This window comes from Nomascus leucogenys, chromosome 17 (assembly GCF_006542625.1).
Source record: "Nomascus leucogenys isolate Asia chromosome 17, Asia_NLE_v1, whole genome shotgun sequence".
Classification (NCBI taxonomy): domain Eukaryota; kingdom Metazoa; phylum Chordata; class Mammalia; order Primates; family Hylobatidae; genus Nomascus; species Nomascus leucogenys.
The window spans coordinates 6,356,947-6,377,339 of NC_044397.1; the positions used below are offsets into that span (position 1 = coordinate 6,356,947).

General features: G+C 50.0%; 2 protein-coding genes across 8 annotated transcripts in view; both read left to right on the forward strand.

Moving 5' to 3' along the window:
* Positions 1–2,071: 2,071 nt before the first annotated feature.
* CNPY3 (canopy FGF signaling regulator 3) lies at positions 2,072–12,285 on the forward strand. Of its 2 annotated transcripts, XR_004026344.1 has the most exons (7): positions 2,072–2,656; positions 7,395–7,518; positions 8,332–8,393; positions 8,496–8,592; positions 10,720–10,842; positions 11,090–11,207; positions 11,568–12,285. XR_004026344.1 is itself a non-coding variant. In XM_030795684.1 (6 exons), exons 1-6 carry the CDS (start codon positions 2,509–2,511, stop codon positions 11,789–11,791), a joined length of 834 nt encoding a protein of 277 aa, XP_030651544.1. In that variant the 5' UTR covers positions 2,072–2,508; the 3' UTR covers positions 11,792–12,261. The 2 variants fall into 2 exon arrangements, 1 of the variants encoding a protein (XP_030651544.1); XM_030795684.1 differs by lacking the exon at positions 8,332–8,393 and having other exon boundaries at positions 11,568–12,261.
* Positions 12,286–12,689: 404 nt separating this feature from the next.
* GNMT (glycine N-methyltransferase) overlaps positions 12,690–20,393 on the forward strand; it is a 29,331-nt gene continuing 21,627 nt past the window's right edge. For 4 of the 6 annotated variants that reach the window (XR_004026342.1, XR_004026343.1, XM_030795683.1 and 1 more), the window contains exons 1-2: positions 13,415–13,589; positions 13,812–13,912. Coding sequence is in view for 3 of the 6 variants with exons in the window: in XM_030795683.1 (XP_030651543.1) it covers positions 13,546–13,589; positions 13,812–13,912 (145 nt within the window). In the remaining 3 variants the exon portion in view is untranslated. Of the gene's footprint in view, positions 12,767–13,414; positions 13,590–13,811; positions 13,913–18,032; positions 18,070–20,393 lie in introns of those variants that run through there. The other 2 variants (XM_030795682.1, XM_003266256.4) reach the window with 2 other exon arrangements.

Genomic DNA, 20,393 nt, shown 5'->3' on the forward strand with positions numbered 1-20,393 from the left:
TTTTATTTTATTATTTTATTTTTTGAGACAGGGTCTCACTCTGTCTCCCAGGGTGGAGTGCAGTGGTGCGATCTCGACTCACTGCAATCTCTGTCTCCCGGGTTCCAGCAATTCTCCCACCTCAGCCTCTCAAGTAGCTGGGACTACAGGCACGTGCCACCATCCCTGGCTCATTTTTGTATTTTTTGGTAGAGACAGGGTTTCACCACATTGGCCAGGCTGGTCTTGAACTTCTGACCTCAAGTGGTCCGCCTGCCTTGGCCTCCCGAAGTGCTGGGATTATAAGTGTGAGCCACCATGCCCAGCTTGAGCCAACCAAAGTCTTACCAAGCCTAGAAAACATGGAGGACCTTAGGAGGGTGTCCTGATCTTGTACACTCTGGAATTCCACATGCCACAGCCCCTGCCTATCCAAAGTGCTTTGTTACCAACACAGTTTTGGACAAGAAACTAAAGTGAGAAAGTGACAAGGCCTGGTCTTCAGTGCTCTGAAGTCTTCATAAAATAGCATAAATATTCAACCTCTAGGAAGGAAACAAGAAGGTATCAGGGAACGGGGTTTTATGGCCAATTTGCAGACAACTTCCCAGAGAAGCAACTTTGGTCTGTGTGCATCTGTAGGACACTGAGTTCAGGGGCAGCCTAAAGAAGACCTCAAAACCAAGAGTGCTCCTCTTTATTTTTAGAGACGGAGTCTCGCTCTGTCGCCAAGCTGGAGTGCAGTGGCGCAATCTCGGCTCACTGCAACCTCCACCTCCAGGGTTCAAGCGATTCTCCCGCCTCAGCCTCCCAAGTAGCTGGGACCACAGGCACCCACCACTACGGCTAATTTTTTTGTATTTTTAGTAGAGACAGGGTTTCACCATATTGGCCAGGCTGGTCTCGAATTCCTGACCTTGTGATCTGCCCGCCTTGGCCTCCCAAAGTGCTGGAATTACAGGCATGAACCACCGCGCCCAGCATTTATTTTTGAGACGGAGTCTCGCCCTGTCGCCCAGGCTGGAGTGCAATGGCGTGATCTCGGCTCACTGCAACCTCCATCTCCCAGGTTCAAGCAATTCTCCTGCCTTGTAGCTGGATTACAGGCATGTGCCACCATGCCCGGCTAATTTTTTGTATCTTTAGTAGAGATGGGGCTTCAGCATCTTGGCCAGGCTGGTCTTTAACTCCTGACCTCATGATCCATTCACCTCGGCCTCCCAAAGTGCTGGAATTATAGGCGTGAGCCACCAAGCCTGGCCTCCTCTTTATTTTTTATTTTGATTTATGTACTTATTTTTGAGATGGCGGGCGGGGGGGCGGTCTCGCTATGTTGACCAGGCTGGTCTCGAACTCCTGGCCTCAAGCAGTTCTCCCATCTTGGCCTCCCAAAGTGCTGGGATTACAGACGTAAGCCACGGCGCCTGGTCTTTTTCTTCTTCTTCTTTTTTGAGACAGGGTCTCACTCTGTTGCCCAGGCTGGTCTCCAACTCCTGGGCTCAGGTGATCCTCCCGCCTCTGCCTCCCAAAGTGCTGGGATTACAGGCGTGAGCCATTAAGTGTTCCTCTTAATGACACAACAGATGAGAGTTTTACTGAGTATCTCCTTGGGCCAGGCACCCTGTTGTTGCTGGGGAAGCGGAAGCGAGAGACAATCGTTAATCGGCTAAATTTCTGCCTTAAGAAATAAATAATAGGGCAGTAAAAGGGGCTGGGATTACATACAAAAAGAAAATTAATGCCTGAACTTTTTACAATCTGCTCGATAAGCTTTAATTTTATTAACCTATTTGAGCTTCCCAACAACAGGCAAGCTCCCACAGCAGCAAGGAGGATCACTTTGTCATACAAATAAAAACAGGCTCAGAGAGGAAGTGATTTGTTCTAGTTCTCAATAGGACAAATCTACTGGATACTAAGAAAGTTTGAAGGCTGGGGACAGTTTGAGTCGTCCTGCTCGCACCTTAAGCGCCTGTAAGAACGCCTGGCTATAACAACCACAACACCAATAATAAAATTTAAAAACAAGTGTTCAGTAAGGACTTGCGGCATTAGGACCCCAGGAGGGAAGTGACGTTCGAGGAGGCGGAGAAAGCCGCGAAGACGGCCTTCTCCACATCTTCCAGCACCTGCGCGCCTGAATGCTTCCCACCCAGGCCCAGACGCAGGCTTCTCCTCGGGTCCTGGTCCTGCATCCTCTCCCAGAGCCTCTGTTGGGGGTGGGAAAGGACGTTGCCATAGGTCGCTGAGGACACCATCTGCTCTCTTACTGGCCAAGGGCGTGAAAAGATAGTCCTCCCATTAGCTAGAGGGCAAACCCCAGAAAGCCTATTGGCTGCGCCGTCCGCGGACCTTGGTCCGCTTTGAAGGCGGGCTGCGGCTGCGAGCGGAGGGTGGGCGGGAGGCTCGCTGTTGTCGTGGTTACGCGGAGGCACGTGTGCAGTCCCGGAAGCCGCGCCGGGAAGCTGCTCAGCGCGCGCCGCGGGAGGAGGCGCCGCCCGGTCCGTTAGGGTCGGGTCCGGCTGGGCCATGGAGTCGTTGCCTGAGCCCGCGTCCCGCTGTCTTCTGCTTCTTCCCTTGCTGCTGCTGCTGCTGCTGCTGCCGGTCCCGGAGCTGGGCCCGAGCCAGGCCGGAGCTGAGGAGAACGACTGGGTTCGCCTGCCCAGCAAATGCGAAGGTGAGGAGGCGGGGCCCGTGGGGCGTATCCTGCCGGAGGGGCTGGCTCCAAGGGTGGCGTTTGCGGAGCAGCGTCGGGGGCTGCAAGGTTCCGAGCTCTGCAGGGTCTCTTCCTTCCTTAAACATACTGTGCGCCGGGACACCGCGGCGGACGAGAGATCTGGTCCCGGTACCTCTGGAGTTCACACATTGGTAGAAACAAGTAATGATAATTCACAGTAGTAGATGCCATAATAGGGGAGCTTCCTTTTGGGGGCCGGGCGAGGAGCTTCTGGTCTAGCCTGGAGTGGGGGAGGGGGTGGGCGAAGGCTGTGTGCAGAGGGGAGTCAAAGAGGGCTTCATACAGGAAGCACGAAGAGGCATTAGGAGTTAGCCGGGTGAAGAGAAGTGGAAAGAGAGGGGCCCACTCAGGAAACTACAGAGGCAGAGGCCTGCCGGCTGAGAAGCTAAGAACGAGTTTGAGGAACTGAAAAGCTCCAGATGACTCGTCTTGGGGGAAAAGAACCTAAGACTTTCCCCTTTTGTCCTCACTGCAACCCAGTCTGTGTAGTTGTCTGTTGCACCCACTAACAGCTCCTCGAAGGCAGGGACTTTGTCTTAGATACGTATTCACACAGTATCCGGTAGGCACTCAGTAAATGTTTTGAGAATACAGATGATTAAATGGGAGACTGTGGGTGTGTGTGAGGAGGAGGATCTGGGTCTGAGGGGCCCTTTGGGGGAACAATAGAGCCTATGGGGAACTTGAAAGAAGATTTTAGGACTTTGGAGAAAAGGTGAGTCCCAAAGACATAGGCGTTGAGGAACTACAGAGAGAGGGGGAGTTACCAGCGAGCCAGGACTATAAAGGACCTATTTTTTTTTCTCCACTCCGTCCCTTAATTTTCTCCTCAGACCTTACAGTCATGCCTGCCTTCCCAGCCCCGTAACCCCAGGGCCCCCAGAAAGTTGGCTGTGAATCTCTCATCTGAGTTGAAAGCCTACATCAGGCTAGATGTTCCCTAAACACTGGAAAGTGGGTTTGGGGTAAGTTTGGGACACATAATCCTTCCATTAGAGAGATTAAAAGGCGATGCTTTAGAGATAAGCCGACTTCACTGGTAGGGCACCCAATATGAGTTCAAGCCTGTGCCTTCCCCCGTACTTTGTTTTCTTTTTTTTTATTTTTCTTTTTTTTTATTTTTATGAGACGGAGTCTGGCTCTGTTGCCCAGGCTGGAGTGCAGTGGCGCGATCTCGGCTCACTGCAACTTGTGCCTCCCAGGTTCAAACGATTTTCCTGTCTCACCCTCCTGAGTAGTTGGGATTACAGGCGCATGCCACCATGTCCAGCTAATTTTTGTATTTTTAGTAGAGATAGGATTTCACCATATTGGTCAGGCTGGTCTTGAACTCCTGACCTCAAGTGATCTGCCTGCCTTGGGCTCCCACAGTGCTGGGCTTACAGGCGTGAGCCTCTGCTGCTGGCCACCCTTTCACTTTTCACTCTTCCTCTAGTCCTGATAGCTCTTTTTTTTTTTTTTTTTTGAGATGGAGTTTTGCTCTTACTGCCCAGGCTGGAGTGCAGTGGTGCGATCTCGGCTCACCCTCCGGTGACCCACCCTTCTCGGCCCCACAAAGTATTGGGATTACAGGCATGAGCCACCGCGCCTGGCCTTTTTTTTTTTTTTTTTTTTTTTTGTTTCTGGAGATGGAGTCTTGCTCTGTCACCCAGTCTGGAGTGCAGTGGTGCGACCTTGACTCGCTGCAACCTCCATCCCCCGGGTTCAAGGATTCTTCTACCTCAGCCTCCCGAGTAGGTGGGACTACAGGTGTGTGCCACCACTCCCAGCTATTTTTAGTAGAGACAGGTTTTCACCATGTTGGCCAGGCTGGTCTCGAACTCCTGACCTTGGGTGATCCGCCCACCTTAGCCTCCCAAAGCTCTGGGATTACAGGCGTGAGCCACTGCACCCAGCCCAGCTAACTGATAGCCTTTCAGCGCTTTGCTTCCTCTTTCTTTTCTGTCTTCTTCTTCTTCTTATTTTTTTGAGACGGATTCTTGCTGTGTTGCCCAGGCTGGAGTGCAGTGGTGCAACCTCGGCTTACTGCAACCTCTGCCTCCAGGGTTCAAGCGATTCTCCTGCCTCAGCCTCCCAAATAGCTGGGATTACAGGCACCTGCCATCATGCCCGGGTAATTTTTGTATTTTTGTAGAGACTGGGTTTCACCATGTTGGCCAGGTTGGTCTTGAACTCCTGACCTCAGGTGATCCTCCCGCCTCAGCCTTCCAATGTGCTGGGATTACAGGCATGAGCCTCCATGCCCAGCCTGTATTCTGTCTTATTCTGATACCAAATAGCCCATACTCTCCCTCTTATTATTTTCATAGCCTAAGCAGCTCACATTTATTCTCCTTAGGCAGCATTCACGGACTCACAGAAGCATAGAGATGCCCAGGATCTTAGAGATCATTCTAACCTAACCTCATTTGGTAAATGATGAAGATTAATTGAAAAGGGATTTGCATTCACAGGATGGCTTGGCAAACTCCGTTAGGTTCATGTTAATAGTGTATTTGTTTGTATTTATTATTATTACACCTTTGTTATTAAATGCTGACTGTGGCTAGCCCACAAAGCCTGCCTCCTGGCTCAGTAGCCTGAGTGGAGCAGGCCTCGGCACAGAGGAAGGAGAACCTGCCCGGAAAAAAAGAGTGGGTGGATGTCAGTGAGGGTCTGGGGTCTGTGCCATGAGTCTCCTCTGAGTCTGGTTCTGGGTGGGATCCCCAGAGGAGATCTTGAAGAGGTAATGTTTGGAAGAGCTGGAAAGCAAGGTTGTGGTTGATGGGTATGAGAGAGAAACGATGTTCCAAACCTCCCCTTTCCCCACTCCTGGGGAGGGCGTGGGAGGAGGGGCAAATGATGTGCCTGCACAGAGTACAGGACAGAAGAGGGGAGGGAGCCCAGATGGTCCTGGATGGAGAGCTGGGGAGGTGAGAAATCCCCAATTCATTGCAGACTTGAAGATCACCAGCTTATTACTTGGAATTTTTATGTGTTTCAAATTCTCCAAGCCATTGATTAATTTCACCAAGCAGGCCCCCAGGGGATGTATTTATTTTTGTGGTAAATTGGTATTCTAGCAGACTGTGCTGTCAGTGTTAAAACTGCTGATGGCATTTAGCCTTCAGACTGGTATTCCGTTCAGAGGCATCAGAAGACGGTCTCTATCAACAAGATTTATCAAGCATCCAACATGTATCAAGTCCCAGACTAAGGAAATAACAGAAAAAATCTACTACATAATGCACATTTTGGGGACCCTTGTGGTGTATGTGGAGAGACACATGAAATGACTGAGGGTCCTTAGGGAGAGCATGGATCCTGCAGAGGCACAGAGTGAAATCTAGAGCAATTGGCATCAGTGCAAAATGGCTTCCTGGGGGAGAGGCTTATAATGTGAGGTGGGCAGGATGGACAGAGAAGCCCTTAGAAGGCATTAAGTATTTTCCTAGGGCCTCAGGCACTTCACACCCTCGGTGGTAGCACTGTAGCACTCCTTACACAGTGGTAGTTATTTGTCTACACCTTTATCTGCTCCATTAGACTGAGTATCTGGAAGGGAGGGGACCTTGTTTTCATCTCTGTATACCCAGGCGGACACATAGGAATTACCTAATACCTATTTGAGGAAGGGTAAGAGGAAACGAGGAAATAAATGCAGAGACAGTAGGAACAAGAGCTCTCTGGAGGGCATGGAGCAAATTAACTTGGTAGAAATAGAGCTGATGTTGGAACACATATGAAATCAAGTAATCTAACAACCATAAAAGACGTTTTGGGGACAATTAAGGAAATTTGAATATGGACTACTGGGTGATCTTGGAATTGGTAATTTTCCAAGTATCATAATTGTTCTATGGTTATGTAGGAGAAGGTCCTTGTTCTCAGGAGATACATGGTGATATATTTACGGCAAAAGATCATGTTTGCCACTTTCAAGATGGTGTAGCAAAAAAAATGTATGTATTGTTGAGACGATATATATTATACATTGGAGAGAGAATGTGGCAAACTATTAACAACTGTTGAATACAACTGGAAGGTATTCATTGTGTTCTTTCAGCTTTTCTGTATGTATGCAATTTTAGAAAGTAAAATGATAGACCCTGGCATGGTGGCTCACGCCTGTAATCCCAGCACTTTGTGAGGCCGAGGTAGGCGGATCGCTTGAGGTCAGGAGTTCGAGACCAGCCTACCCAACAAGATGAAACCTGTCTCTACTAAAAATACAGAATTAGCCGTGCATGGTGGTGCATGTCTGTAATCCCAGCTACTTGGGAGGCTGAGGCAGGAGAATCGCTTGAACCCGGGAGCTGAGATCTCATCATTGTACTCTAGCCTGGGCAACAAGAGCGAAACTCCATCTCAAAAAAAAAAAAAAAAAAGGCAATACGAAGAACAATTGCTTAAGGGCAGGATTTACAGTAAGTACATGCTCTTACACAAGAAACAGTAGATAAAATAGAAATCCTAGAGGCATTCCTGGGACTGGGGTTAATCAGAAGTCAACATGGCACATTAGCATCCAAGATGGAGTTGCTTTAGCCTCCACAGGTTCTAACTCCTTCCCTGCCTTGAGTATTGATTTTGGTCCTCCAGTCTAGGAAAGGATGCCCACCTGAATCTGTTTTGTTGGGAGCTGGCCTCCCATTAGACTCATGTGCACTCAGTGGGCTGTGCTACCTCCCTCCCCCAGTGTGTAAATACGTTGCCGTGGAGCTGAAGTCAGCCTTTGAGGAAACCGGCAAGACCAAGGAGGTGATTGGCACAGGCTATGGCATCCTGGACCGGAAGGCCTCTGGAGTCAAATACACCAAGTCGTAAGTGAATGGGGACTCACTGGCCTGGCCTGCGTTGCTGCTGGAGGCTTCAGGGGTTTGGAGTTCCCTTCTCCCAGCTAGGCAAACCCCTTACAAGGGCATCATTTGTAACCAAGACCTGAGTTTGCCCACTGATTCTGTCCCCAGCTAATTGGGTGACCTGCATAAATCCCTTAACTTCTTTATGCTTCAGCAGATTTCTCATCTCTAAAAGCAAGACTGTTGGACTATATCATTGATTCTCAGATGCTTGGATTTCACAGACCAATGCAAGTTTTTTTTCTGAGACGGAGTTTCACTCTTGTTGCCCAGGCTGGAGTGCAATGGCATGATCTTGGCTCACTGCAACCTCTGCCTCCCAGGTTCAAGAGATTTTCCTGCCTCAGCCTCCCAAGTAGCTGGGATTACAGGCATGTGCCACCACGCCCGGCTAATTTTCTGTATTTTTTTAGTAGAGATGGAGTTTCACCATGTTGGTTAGGCTGGTCTCAAACTCCTGACCTGAGATGATCCGCCTGCCTCGGCCTCCCAAAGTGCTGGGATTACAAGTGTGAGCCACCACACCCGGCCGCAATGCAATTTTTGAAACATTAGTAACAGGATTACCAACTTTTTATTTTGCCAGGTACAAATATAGTTTTTAAAAACCCAATTCTGTCAGCTGTGATCATCCTTTCAAAGAGAATGTTATTTTACTATCAAAATTTAATAATTTTGCTTTATCAAAAAATCTAAATACTGAATCATTTAGCTTTATAAAAAATTCCTTCCCTTAGAGCTGTTAAAATTTTGTCTCTCTGGTCTGTGTTCCAGCATTTCAGATCCCCCAGACCAGATGACCTATCTTCCTTCCAGCTCTGACTCACTTCCCATTGGTGAGATGTGCAGGTGTTGGGGCACAGGGCTGGAGGGACAGACCACTAACCCACTGGGGCTAGGAGGGGAACTCAGTTCCTCTCATCCTGCTGTCTTGGCAGGGACTTGCGGTTAATCGAAGTCACTGAGACCATTTGCAAGAGGCTCCTGGATTATAGCCTGCATAAGGAGAGGACCGGCAGCAACCGATTTGCCAAGGTTGGATTCGGGATTGTCCTTCATCCGCTCTGGGGCCAGGCCTGCATGTATCTTAGTGTGTCTGCTGGTGTGAGTGTGATTTGAAGGTCACCACCTGGGATCTTCCTTCATTGCCTCTTCTCATTCTTTGATTGCCGTTTGTGCTCCTCCCCTCCTGAGTGGCCTGATTTTTCAGGCACATGCATGAGGGTCTGGGCCTGTTTATGAGGGTCCTGCTTCAATCTCAGACACAGGCAGAAATGCTCCACAGTTGCTGCCCCTGTGGGAACCTAAAGACACTAGAACAGGGAGAACTCAGCAAGATCCAGGATGTGCAGAAAGGTGGGGGTTTAGGTGAGATGTCAGAGGACACCTGGGGGGAGTGACTGCCCAGTCCCATCTCTGGGCCCAGACAGCACCTCCCACAACCCTGCCGGGGTGCCCTTGTGATGTCCCATGTACTCAGCATGTGCACGAGTGCTTTTTTCTCTGGAGAATGAGCTGCTTACAACAAGGCCCATAGTTCTTCCTCTCTACATCTTCAGTGCCTGGCACAGGGTAAGATAGTTGCCACCCACATTTTTCTACCTAAGTTTCCTTCTAGCAAAGGATACCATTCATAAACTCCTGGGATACCTAAGGGTATAGTCTCAAGCAGCAGAAATTTGTATGAATTTTGCACTCAGTAATAAATCTGTGTTTGCTTTAATAAAAAGTGTTTAAGATTAATTTTTCAAAGCAGAAAAAAATGAGAAACAATCTAACTCTACCAATAGGGGATTAAATACGTTGATCCGGCTGTTTGGTGGACTAGTATGCGGCTGGAAACGAAGAATGGGGAGGCTCTTTAGGGACTGAATTCAATTGATTTTCAAGGTTTTTATTTGTTTGTTTGTTTGTTTTGGAGACAGAGTCTCACTCTGTTGCCCAAGCTGGATCGCAGTGGTGCGATCTCAGCTCACTGCAACCTCCACCTCCCAGATTCAAGCTATTCTCCCACCTCAGCCTCCTGAGTAGCTGGGATTACAGGCACCCACCACCACGCCCGGCTAATTTTTGTATTTTTTAGTAGAAACGGGGTTTCACCATGCTGGCCGAGGGGTCTCGAACTCCTGACCTCAGGTGATCAGCCCACCTTGGCCTCTCAAAGTGCTGGGATTACAGGCATGAGCCACTGCGCCCAGCCCTTCAAGGTATAAGTAAAAAGGGCAAGTGCAAAATAGTGTGTATGCTATACCACTGCTTGTGTAAAAAGGCAGGGGAAGGATATATTTACATGTTGGTATTTGTATGAGTTATCTCTGGGAAAATAGAGGAAATGGATAGTATGTTTTCTCTGGGGATAAGACCTAGGCAGTTAGCAGAGAGAGTTTTTACAGAATAAAGGGTCTACTTGCCTCAGCTGTGCCTTTTTCCCACTGAGGAAAGACACAACCCAGGAAGAATGGAGCATCAGGTCTGGATAATATGGGAGTGTCTCCAGCCATAGTGAGGGGAAAGAGCTAAGACAAACCTATTTCCTGGAAAAGAAGCATAAAGCCAAAGGGCCTGAGGGCAGCCGCAGGTCTTTTTGAAAGGATGAGGTGTGCAGAGGCAGGTCGGGGTATATGTGCAGGGGTTGTGGGAAGCAGGCCTAAAAGAGGGGAGAGGAAGGTCAGGTCAAGGATGAGGCCGGGTGCGGTGGCTCACACCTGTAATCCCAGCACTTTGGGAGGCCGAGGCGAGCGGAACACTTGAGGCTAGGAGTTCAAGACCAGCCTGACCAACATGACAAAACCCCCAACTCTACAAAAATTAGCTGGGCATGGTGGCACGCCTTTGTAGTCCCAGCTACTTGGGAGGCTGAGGCAGGAAAATCTCTTGAACCTGGGAGGCAGAGGTTGCAGTGAGCTGAGACGCCCCAACCTGGGCGACAGAGTGAGACTCCTTCTCAAAAAAAAAAAAAAAAAAAAAAAAAAGGATGAAGATCCTTAGAGGGCGTTGAGCATTGGTCTTACAGCTGGGTTCTTAGCCACCACTGGGAGACGAGGGTGGGAGGGAGAGAAGGGGGCTCCGCCTCCCATGTCTGGTCGCTTCGCCTCCCATGTCTGGTCGCTTCGCCTCCCATGTCTGGTCGCTTCGCCTCCCATGTCTGGTCGCTTCTTCCAGGGCATGTCAGAGACCTTTGAGACATTACACAACCTGGTACACAAAGGGGTCAAGGTGGTGATGGACATCCCCTATGAGCTGTGGAACGAGACTTCTGCAGAGGTGGCTGACCTCAAGAAGCAGGTACAGGCCCTTCAGCCCTTGGAAGGGTTGCTGTGCCCAGTGAGGGGCTGGTGGGGATTGGGTCTGCTCTGAGGAAGTCCGCCCAGGCCGGGGTGGCTTTGGTCAGGTCATTTCACCTTTCTGGCCTCAGTTTCCTTAGGTGAACTGCTGCCACTGCCTACCTTGCAGTGGGTTGCGAGGCTTAGCTGAGCTCTATGAGCGAGTCAGGTGCTGGGGCTTTGTCAATATGAGGTGTTATGATTAACAGTGCGACGTGCTGGTGGAAGAGTTTGAGGAGGTGATCGAGGACTGGTACAGGAACCACCAGGAGGAAGACCTGACTGAATTCCTCTGCGCCAACCACGTGCTGAAGGGAAAAGACACCAGTGAGTTTGGGGAAGCAAGGGCAGGCTGGCTCTGGATGATTTGTTTGCTCTCCCTTGGGGGAGGTGGGTAGGAGGAGAAACAGAGGGCACCAGAGGGCTTTGTAGGATCTCTGCCCTCGGAAGTCTTGATTGGCAAGACATGGTGAAGTAAGAGTCACTGAAACCAGGTACAGAATGATGAGCAGACAAGTCAGATGCCCCCAGAAGGGCCTGGTGGCCACAGCGAGAGGCAGGAGGCAGGGAGGCTGATGTCAAACACAGTCCCAGTTGCTACTCCCACGGCTCCCAGCTCAGTGCTCCTCGCCCAGCACCCCAGCCCTGAGGCACTTTTGTTGAGGGTCTCTCTCCTCCACACCCTAGGTTGCCTGGCAGAGCAGTGGTCCGGCAAGAAGGGAGACACAGCTGCCCTGGGAGGGAAGAAGTCCAAGAAGAAGAGCAGCAGGGCCAAGGCAGCAGGCGGCAGGAGTAGCAGCAGCAAACAAAGGAAGGAGCTGGGTGGCCTTGAGGGAGACCCCAGCCCCGAGGAGGATGAGGGCATCCAGAAGGCATCCCCTCTTACACACAGCCCCCCTGATGAGCTCTGAGCTCACCCAGCGTCTTCTGTCCTGAGACCCCTGATTTTGAAGCTGAGGAGTCAGGGGCATGGCTCTGGCAGGCCAGGATGGCCCCACAGCCTTCAGGCCCTCCTCGCCTTGGCTGTGCCCGCTTCTGCCAAGGAAAGACAGAAGCCCCAGGAAGAACTCAGAGCCGCCATGGGTAGCCCACGCCGTCCTTTCCTCTCCCCAAGTGTTTCTCTCCTGACCCAGGGTTCAGGCAGGCCTTGTGGTTTCAGGACTGCAAGGACTCCAGTGTGAACTCAGGAGGGGCAGGTGTCAGAACTGGGCACCAGGACTGGAGCCCCTCCGGAGACCAAACTCACCTCCCCTCAGTCCTCCCCAACAGGGAACTAGGACTGCAGGCCCCATAACTCCTCTCTGCTTACCCCTCCTGTGGACACCTTGCACTCTGCCTGGCCCTCCCCAGGGCCCAAAGAGTAAAAATGTTCTGGTTCTGATTTCTGAGTCATCTGCAGCCCTCAGAGGTGCCCTGGAGCCTCTTGTTCTTTCCTGCCCCTCGACTTCCAGCCCGTGGGGCTGAGGAGGGGAAGGCTAAACCCACCCACTCTCGGGAGCAGCAAGTGCTGGGAAGGCCCAGGGTTGTCTTGGGGTGAGGGGAGGCATGGGCGTAGGATGAGGCCCAGGGCGGTGCACTGACCTTGCGCTGCTCCCTTGTGTCCTGGATGCCTGGCTGCCCTTCCCTCCCTCCCTCTCTCCTGCTGCTCCTCTTCCCAAGGCCTCCCATTTGTTGTGTAAAGTGCAGTGTTTACCCGGCCAGCTCCCGCCCCTGCTCCTACTTCCACCTGGCCCTGACTGTTGGTCCTGAACCTTGTTCTCTGACGACCACACTTGATCACTCTGATGTTCCTAGCTGTCGTACCCGGAGTGCAGTTGGGAGGACACCCAGTTTCCAACACCACCTGGTCACACCATGTTCCTCAGGGCCAAGGGAGGAGCAGAGAGGCTGGCCTCTAGGGAGAAGGGGTGGGAAGCTCAGGCACCTCCCAGTTTGTCCTGAAGGCAGGAATCAGGGCAGTTGGTACAGTAGTGATGACAATTGTATGTATTCAAATTGTATGCTTTAACTTTTACTATTACCACACTCTTGTGAGGTATGCTGTTAACCTCATTGTGTAGAGGAGAAAACAGGCTAGAGTCAAGTGATATGCTTGGAGTCAAGTGACCTTGGAGTCAAGGTCCTGCTGTTAAGGAGTGGTATAGCTGGGACGCAGACACTGGCGTTCAGATTACAAATCCATGGTACTTCCACTCTCCACAGCTGCCAGGGCCTCTTCCCCCAACCCCTGGCACTGACAGTGTGAGTTGTATCGAACTGGTTTGGTTTCTTGGCCTTAACCTGTCACCACCACTAAGATTCTTTTTTTTTTGTTCTGTTTTTGAGACGGAGTCTCATTCTGTTGCCCAGGCTGGAGTGCAGTGGTGCGATCTCGGCTCACTGCAACGTCTGCCTCCCGGGTTCAAGCAATTCTCTGCCTTAGCCTCTCGAGTAGCTGGGATTACAGGCGCCTGCCACCATGCTCGGCCAATGTTTTGTATTTTTAGTAGAGACGGGGTTTCACCATCTTGGCCAGGATAGTCTTGAACTCCTGACCTCGTGATCCATCCGCCTCGGCTTCCCAAAGTGTTGGGATTACAGGTGGGAGCCACTGCGCCTGGCCTAACCACCACCAAGATTCCTAAAAGGCAAATAGGAAGCAGCTGTGACTTATTGGAAGGAAAGAATGGCAGCAAGTCCTGGGGGAGCTGTGCCTGCACCAGATCTCCCGTGAGCACCCACACTGCAACCCTACCTCACACTTCCAGGCCAGGCCCAGTGGGTAGGAGGGATACACTGCTGAAGCCTCCCTGCGTCCATTGCAGCGGCTCTGGGGGCCGAACTGGGAGTGAGGGGCCCCCTCATAGCCTGGTCCCAGCCTCTCTCCCTCTACCAGGTTAGGGCAGCCAAGGCCATAGAGAGTGGAACAGAATGGAATCTGTCTCTCCTTAGGCTATTGAGGATGACGCCAGGTCCTGGGAAAATGATACTGTCTTGGTCCAGCCTCCACCTCTTCGTCTCCAGAACTGATGTTCCCCCTGTTAAAGGAGCTGGTGAGCAGTGAGATTCCAGTCTAGATGCAGGTCTTGTCCTGGACTTTGTTCTGAGCATAGAAGATGGCTGGGGGTGAGGTGGAGGGGCTGGCACCCAGGGCAGGGATCTGTTTCCTGCCCCCTGAACTGTCTAGGATTTGGTAGCCACTCTCTGATTCCCCCATTCTATCACTAACAGCATTTCAAGGCCTGGCTTGCTTCTGTCCCCAGAGCTTCATTGATTTTTTTTTTGTTTTTTTGTTTTGTTTTGGGTCTCTTTTTTTTTTTTTTTTTTTTGAGACAGTCTCACTCTGTTACCCAGGTTGGAGTGCAGTGTCACAACCTCAGCTCACTGCAACCTCCGCCTCCTGGGTTCAAGTGATTCTCTGCTTCAGCCTCCCAAGTAGCTGGGATTACAGGTACCCGCCGCCACCACACCCGGCTAATTTTTGTATTTTCAGTAGAGACAGGGTTTCGCCATGTTGGCCAGGCTGTTCTCGAACTCCTGACCTCAAGTGATCCACCTGCCTTGGCCTCCCAAAGTGCTGGGATTACAGGCAGGAACTACTGTGGCTGGCCCTTTCCCCCACCTTTCTTTTTTGGAACAGGATCTCCCTTTGTCACCCAGGCTGGAGTGCAGTGGTGTGATCATGACTCACTGCAAGCCTCAGCCTCTCAGGCACAAGTGATCCTCCTGAATAGTTGGGACCATAGGTATGTGCCACTGTACCTGGCTAATTTAAACATTTTGTTTTTTGTATACCAGGTGTGGAGGCTCATACCTGTAATCCCAGCACTTTGGGAGACCAAGGCTGGAGGATTGCTCGAACCCAGGAGTTCGAGACTAGCTTAGGCAACATAGTGAGACCATGAGTCTAAAAAAAGAAAAAATTATTTAAATACTTTTTTATTTGTTTGCAAGAGTCTCACTCTGTCACCCAGGCTGGAGTGCACTGGCACAATCTTGGCTCACTGCAACCTCTCCCTCCCCGGTTCAAGTGATTCTCCTGCTTCAGCCTCCTGAGTAGCTGGGGTTATAGGCACACACAACCATGTCTGGCTAATTTTTTATTTTTAATAGAGACGGGGTTTCACCATGATGGTCAGGCTGGTCTCGAACTCCTCACCTCAGATGATCCACCCACCTCGGCCTCCCAGAGTGCCAGGATTACAGGTATGAGCCACCGTACCCGGCCAATAATTTTTTTAATTTATTTTTTGGGCCTGGTGTGGTTTCAGCCTCTTATTCGGGAGGCTGAGGCAGGAGAATTGCTTGAAACCAGGAGGCGGAGGTTGCAGTGAGCCGAGATTTCACCACTGCACTCCAGCCTGGGCGACAGAGTGAGACTCCATCCCCCGCAACCAAAAAAAAAAAAAAATTTGTAGCAACAGGGTCTCCACATGTTGGCCAGGCTGGTCTCAAACTCCTGGACTGAAGCAATCCTCCCATCTTGGCCTCCCAAAGTGCTGGGATTACAGGTGTGAGCCACCATGCCTGGCCTCATTGATTTTTAAAGTAGGACAAGGTAAAGATCGAATCCCCAAGCCAGGCGTGGTGGCTCACGGCCGTAATCCCAGCACTTTGGGAGGCCGAGATGGGCAGATCACCTGAGGTCAGGAGTTCGAGACCAGCCTGACCAATATCGAGAAACCCTGTCTCTACTAAAAATACAAAATTAGCTGGGTGTGGTGGTGCATGCCTGTAATACCAGCTACTTGGGAGGCTGAGGCAGGAGAATCCTTGAACCCAGGAGGTGGAGGTTGCAGTGAGTCAAGATCACACCACTTCACTCCAGCCTGGGTGACAGAGGGGGACTCCATCTCAAAAAAACAAAAAAAACAAACAAAAAACCTCCTTACTGAGGTGTTGGCCCAGTGGCCCAATCCCAGGCCCTGGCCCAGACTTGAGGGCAGGCAGTGTTGTCACTGCTTTGCCCTTTGACCTGTGGTTACTGCCTCCCAAGGGCCAGGCTTGTTGCATACTCACTAGCTTTCACTCAGCCCACCCAGCAGCAGCTTACTCTGGCCCTGCCTAGAAAGGCGGAATGCAGGAAACCTGGCTTTCCGGGTTTTTTCTTTCCCTTTTTTTTTTTTTTTTTTGAGACGGAGTCTCGCTCTATCGCCCAGGCTGGAGTGCAGTGGCATAATCTCGGCTCACTGCAAGCCCCGCCTCCCAGGTTCATACCATTCTCCTGCCTCAGCCTCCTGAGTAGCTGGGACTACAGGCGCCTGCCACCATGCTCAGCTAATTTTTTATATATATATATATATATATTTTTTTTTTAGTAGTGGTGGGGTTTCACTGTGTTAGCCAGGATGGTTTCGATCTCCTGACATCGTGATCCACTTGCCTTGGCCTCCCAAAGTGCTGAGATTACAGGTGTGAGCCACCACGCCTGGCTTTTTTTTTTTTTTTTTTTTTTTTGAGACAGGGTCTCCCTCTGTTGCTCAGGCTGCAATGTTGTGGCATGATCATGACTCAGTGCAACTTCAACCTCCCAGACTCAAGCGATCCTCCTACCTTAGCCTTTCAACTAGCTGGGACTGCAGGTGCAGAGGCGCACGCTACCATGTGAAGCTAATTTTTTCTGTTTTTTTTTTTCTGCTGCCTTTTTGTTTTTTGTTTTTTTTTTTTGAGATGGAGTCTCGCTCTGCCACCCAGGCTGGAGTGCAGTGACGTGATCTTGGCTCACTGCAACCTCCACCTCCCGGGTTCAGGCAATTCTGTCTCAGCCTCCCGAGTAGCTGGGACTACAGGCGTGTGCCACCACGCCTGGCTAATTTTTAGTAGACACAGGGTTTCACCATATTGGTCAGGCTGGTCTCAAACTTCTGACCTCAGTTGATCCACCCGCCTTGGCCTCCTAAAATGCTGGGATTACAGGCATGAGCCACCACGCCCAGCCTATTTTGTCTGTTTTTTTTTTTTTTTTTTTTTTTTTTTTTTTTTTTTTTTTTTTTTAAATAGAGATGGGGTTTTGCCACGTTGCCCAGGCTGGTCTCACACTCCTGGGCTCAAACAGTCCTCCCACCTCGGCCTCCCAAAGTTTTGGAATTACAGGTGTGTGGCTCTGCGACCAGCCCAGGTTTTCTTCTCCCCACCACACAAGCCTTTCCGAACTTGGGCGTTGCCTCCCACTTTCCTATACCCCTTCCTATCCATGGCTTGTTTTTGTTTTGATTCAGAATAGGCAGAAATTAATCTACCTGATATACAGAAATTCATAGAGATGAATTTCTACCTGTTCTGAATCAAAACACAAGCCATGTGCAGTGCATGCCTGTAGTCCCAGCTACTTGGGAGGTGGCTTGAGAGGATTGCTTGAGCCCAGGAGTTCCAGTCCAGCCTGAGCAACACTGTGAGACCTTCATCTCTAAAAAGCGAATAAAAACAAAAAAACACCAAAACAACCAGGATGTCTCCCATTTGCACTCCCCTTAAGTGTGGAGACTTAGGCTGATCATATTACTGCACTCCAGCCTGAGTAACAGACTGAGACCCTGTCTCAAAAAGCAAAATGAAACAAAAAACCTGCTCGTAATAAAGTGTGAAATTGTAAAAAGAACCTCTGTTTTTAAAAGTTTTCTATTTGTATAAATTTATAGGGCACAAGTATAATCAGGTAAGGGTACTGCCTGCACTCAAGTTAACCTGATTTCCATCCTCCTGTCAGAAGCCTCATTAGAACAAGATTCTAAACTTAACTCACCTGGACATGAGAGTCGCCTAGAATACTTGCTAAACATACAGATGTCTGGGCTTGCCTCAGACTTGCTGGGTTGAGACCTGGGAGTCTGCATGCTTAGCAAACACCTCTCACGGTCCTTAAGAGGAGGCAGCTAGAACTCACTTCACCTAGATAAACCCAGGATGTTGTCCTAAGAGGGGGCAGGACATCAGTGAATTTACATTGGGTCAATGTCTTGTCCTCAGAAACACAAACAGCAGAATGGCTCCATCTCTGTTGGAGACTTCCATCAACTAGAACCACGAGGACTGATGGACAGACCACAAGGCCAGTTTGTTCCAGTTCAATGATTAAAAGAACCACAGATGACCAGACACGGTGACTCACGCCTGTAATCCCAGCACTTTGGGAGCCCGAGGCGGGTGGATCACGAGATCAGGAGTTCGAGACCAGCCTGGCCAATATGGTGAAACCCTGTCTCTACTAAAGGTACAAAAAATTAGCCAGGCGTGTGGCGCACACCTGTAATCCCAGCTATTCAGGAGGCTGAGGCAGAAGAATGACTCAGGAGGCAGAAGCTGCAGTGAGCTGAGATCATGCCATTGCACTCCAGCCTGGGCAACAGGCAAGACTCTTGTCTGAAACAAAACAACAACAACAACAAAACATCCTCAGACAGTAAAATCTCAAGAGTGCTGCATCAGGGCTTCCATATTCATTTGAAAGGGCAGGTCCTAGGAGGCAGGCTCCTCTCCTTACTTTGAGACTGCTGGGTGGCATTTCCATAGATCTTTATGCAAGTTAGGAAAAGGTGCTCTTCCCACCTTTAACTTAACATCTGTCAGAAAATTGTTTTGCTGGATGTGGGGACTCACATCTGTAATCCCATCTCTGGGAGGCTGAGGCGGGTGGATCACCTGAGGTCAGGAGTTCGAGACCAGCCTGGCCAACTTGATGAAACCCTGTCTCTACTAAAATACAAAAATTAGCCTGGTGTGGTGGCATGCGCCTGTAATCCCAGCTACTTGGGAGGCTGAGGCAGGAGAAATGCTTGAACCTCCTGCCACTGCACTCCAGCCTGGGTGACAGAGTGAGACTCTGTCTCCAAAAAAAAAAAAAGAAAATTGTTTTAATTACATTTGTTAGAAAAAGACACTTGACTGAATGCCTGCCAGAAAATTATCATAAATCTATAAACCCATGAGGTTTGTCCTGTGAATGGGAGCCCCACACTCCCCTCTAGTGTGGAGACTTATGGTGTCCAGATGTTGACTGCAGCCCTGCATCACTATAGTTCCCAAGTATCAACAAAATTCCCCTTATTTTTTGATCTTGAAAGAAAAGCCTATTTTTTATGACAGATATATGGGTCCATGCTAAGTCACTCGTTTCAATGAGATGGACCCTACTGCCAGCTCTGGTAATAGCAACATGTATTAGCACCAACTGCCCGAAAGTGGAAAAGATTACTCAAAAAAGAAAAAAAAAAAAAAAAAAAGACATTAAAAAGCCATATTGACCGGGCATGGTGGCTCACGCCTGTAATCCCAGCACTTTGGGAGGCTGAGGCGGGCGGATCACGAGGTCAGGAGATCGAGACCATCCTGGCTAACATGGTGAAACTCCGTCTCTACTAAAAATACCAAAAAAAAAAAAAAATTAGCTGGGCGTGGTGGCGGGCGCCTGTATTCCCAGCTGCTCCGGAGGCTGAGGCAGGAGAATGGCGTGAACCCGGGAGGCGGATCTTGCAGTGAGCCGAGATCGCACCACTGCACTCCAGCCTGGGCGACAGAGCGAGACTCCATCTCAAAAAAAAAAAAAAAAAGCTACAGAAAAAACGTTATTAAGAAGGTCATAAGAAAAATATATTTACTGTTTGTTAAGTGGAAGTGGATCATCTTAAGGTCTTCATCCTTCTCATCTTGGGAGAAGCTGATTTTGATGTCTCAGGGTGGCAGAGACGGGAGAAAATCCACATATATGTGGGCCCACATAGTTCAGCTCCATGTTGTGTGTGTGAGGGTCAATGGCGATCTGGCTTTTTTTTTTTTTTTTTTTTTTTTTGAGATGGAGTCTTGCTCTGTCTCCCAGGCTGGAGTGCAGTGGCACGTTCTCGGCTCACTGCAAGCTCCGCCTCCCAGGTTCACGCCATTCTCCTGCCTCAGCCTCCCGAGTAGCTGAGACTATAGGCGCCTGCCACCACGCCCAGCTAATTTTTTGTATTTTTAGTAGAGACAGGTTTCACCATGTTAGCCAGGATGGTCTCGATCTCCTGACCTTGTGATCCGCCCGCCTCGGCCTCCTGAAGTGCTGGGATTACAGACGAGCCACCGCGCCCGGCCTCTATAGCTTTAATGTAAGATTACACTATATAATACGCATACAAGGTACGTGTTATTGGCCTGGCATGGTAGCTCACCCCTGTAATCCCAGCACTTTGGGAAGCTGAGGCGGACAGATCACCTGAGGTCAGGAGTTCAAGACTAGCCTGGCCAACATGGTGAAACCCCGTCTCTACTAAAAATACAAAAATTAGCCTATGTGCTGGTGCATACCTGTAATCCCAGCTACTCAGGAGGCTGAGGCAGAAGAATTGCTTGAACCCGGGAGGCAGGGGCTGCAGTAAGCCGAGATCACACCACTGCACTCCAGCCTGGGCAACAGTGAGACTTGGTCTGTCTCTCAAAAAAAAGATATGTATTATCAACTTTATGTTATAGGTAAGGGTTCTGGTCTGTAGTAGGTTATTAGTAATCGAGTTTTTAGGGAGTCAGAAGTTATACATGGGGGCCAGGCACAGTGGGTCACGCCTG

Coding starts and splice junctions, on each gene's coding strand:
- CNPY3 (XM_030795684.1), top strand. CDS start 2,509: ATGGAGTCGTTGCCTGAGCCCGCGTCCCGCTGTCTTCTGCTTCTTCCC. Junction 2,657..7,394: donor CCTGCCCAGCAAATGCGAAG/GTGAGGAGGCGG, acceptor TCCCTCCCCCAG/TGTGTAAATACGTTGCCGTG. Junction 11,208..11,567: donor GCTGAAGGGAAAAGACACCA/GTGAGTTTGGGG, acceptor TCCACACCCTAG/GTTGCCTGGCAGAGCAGTGG.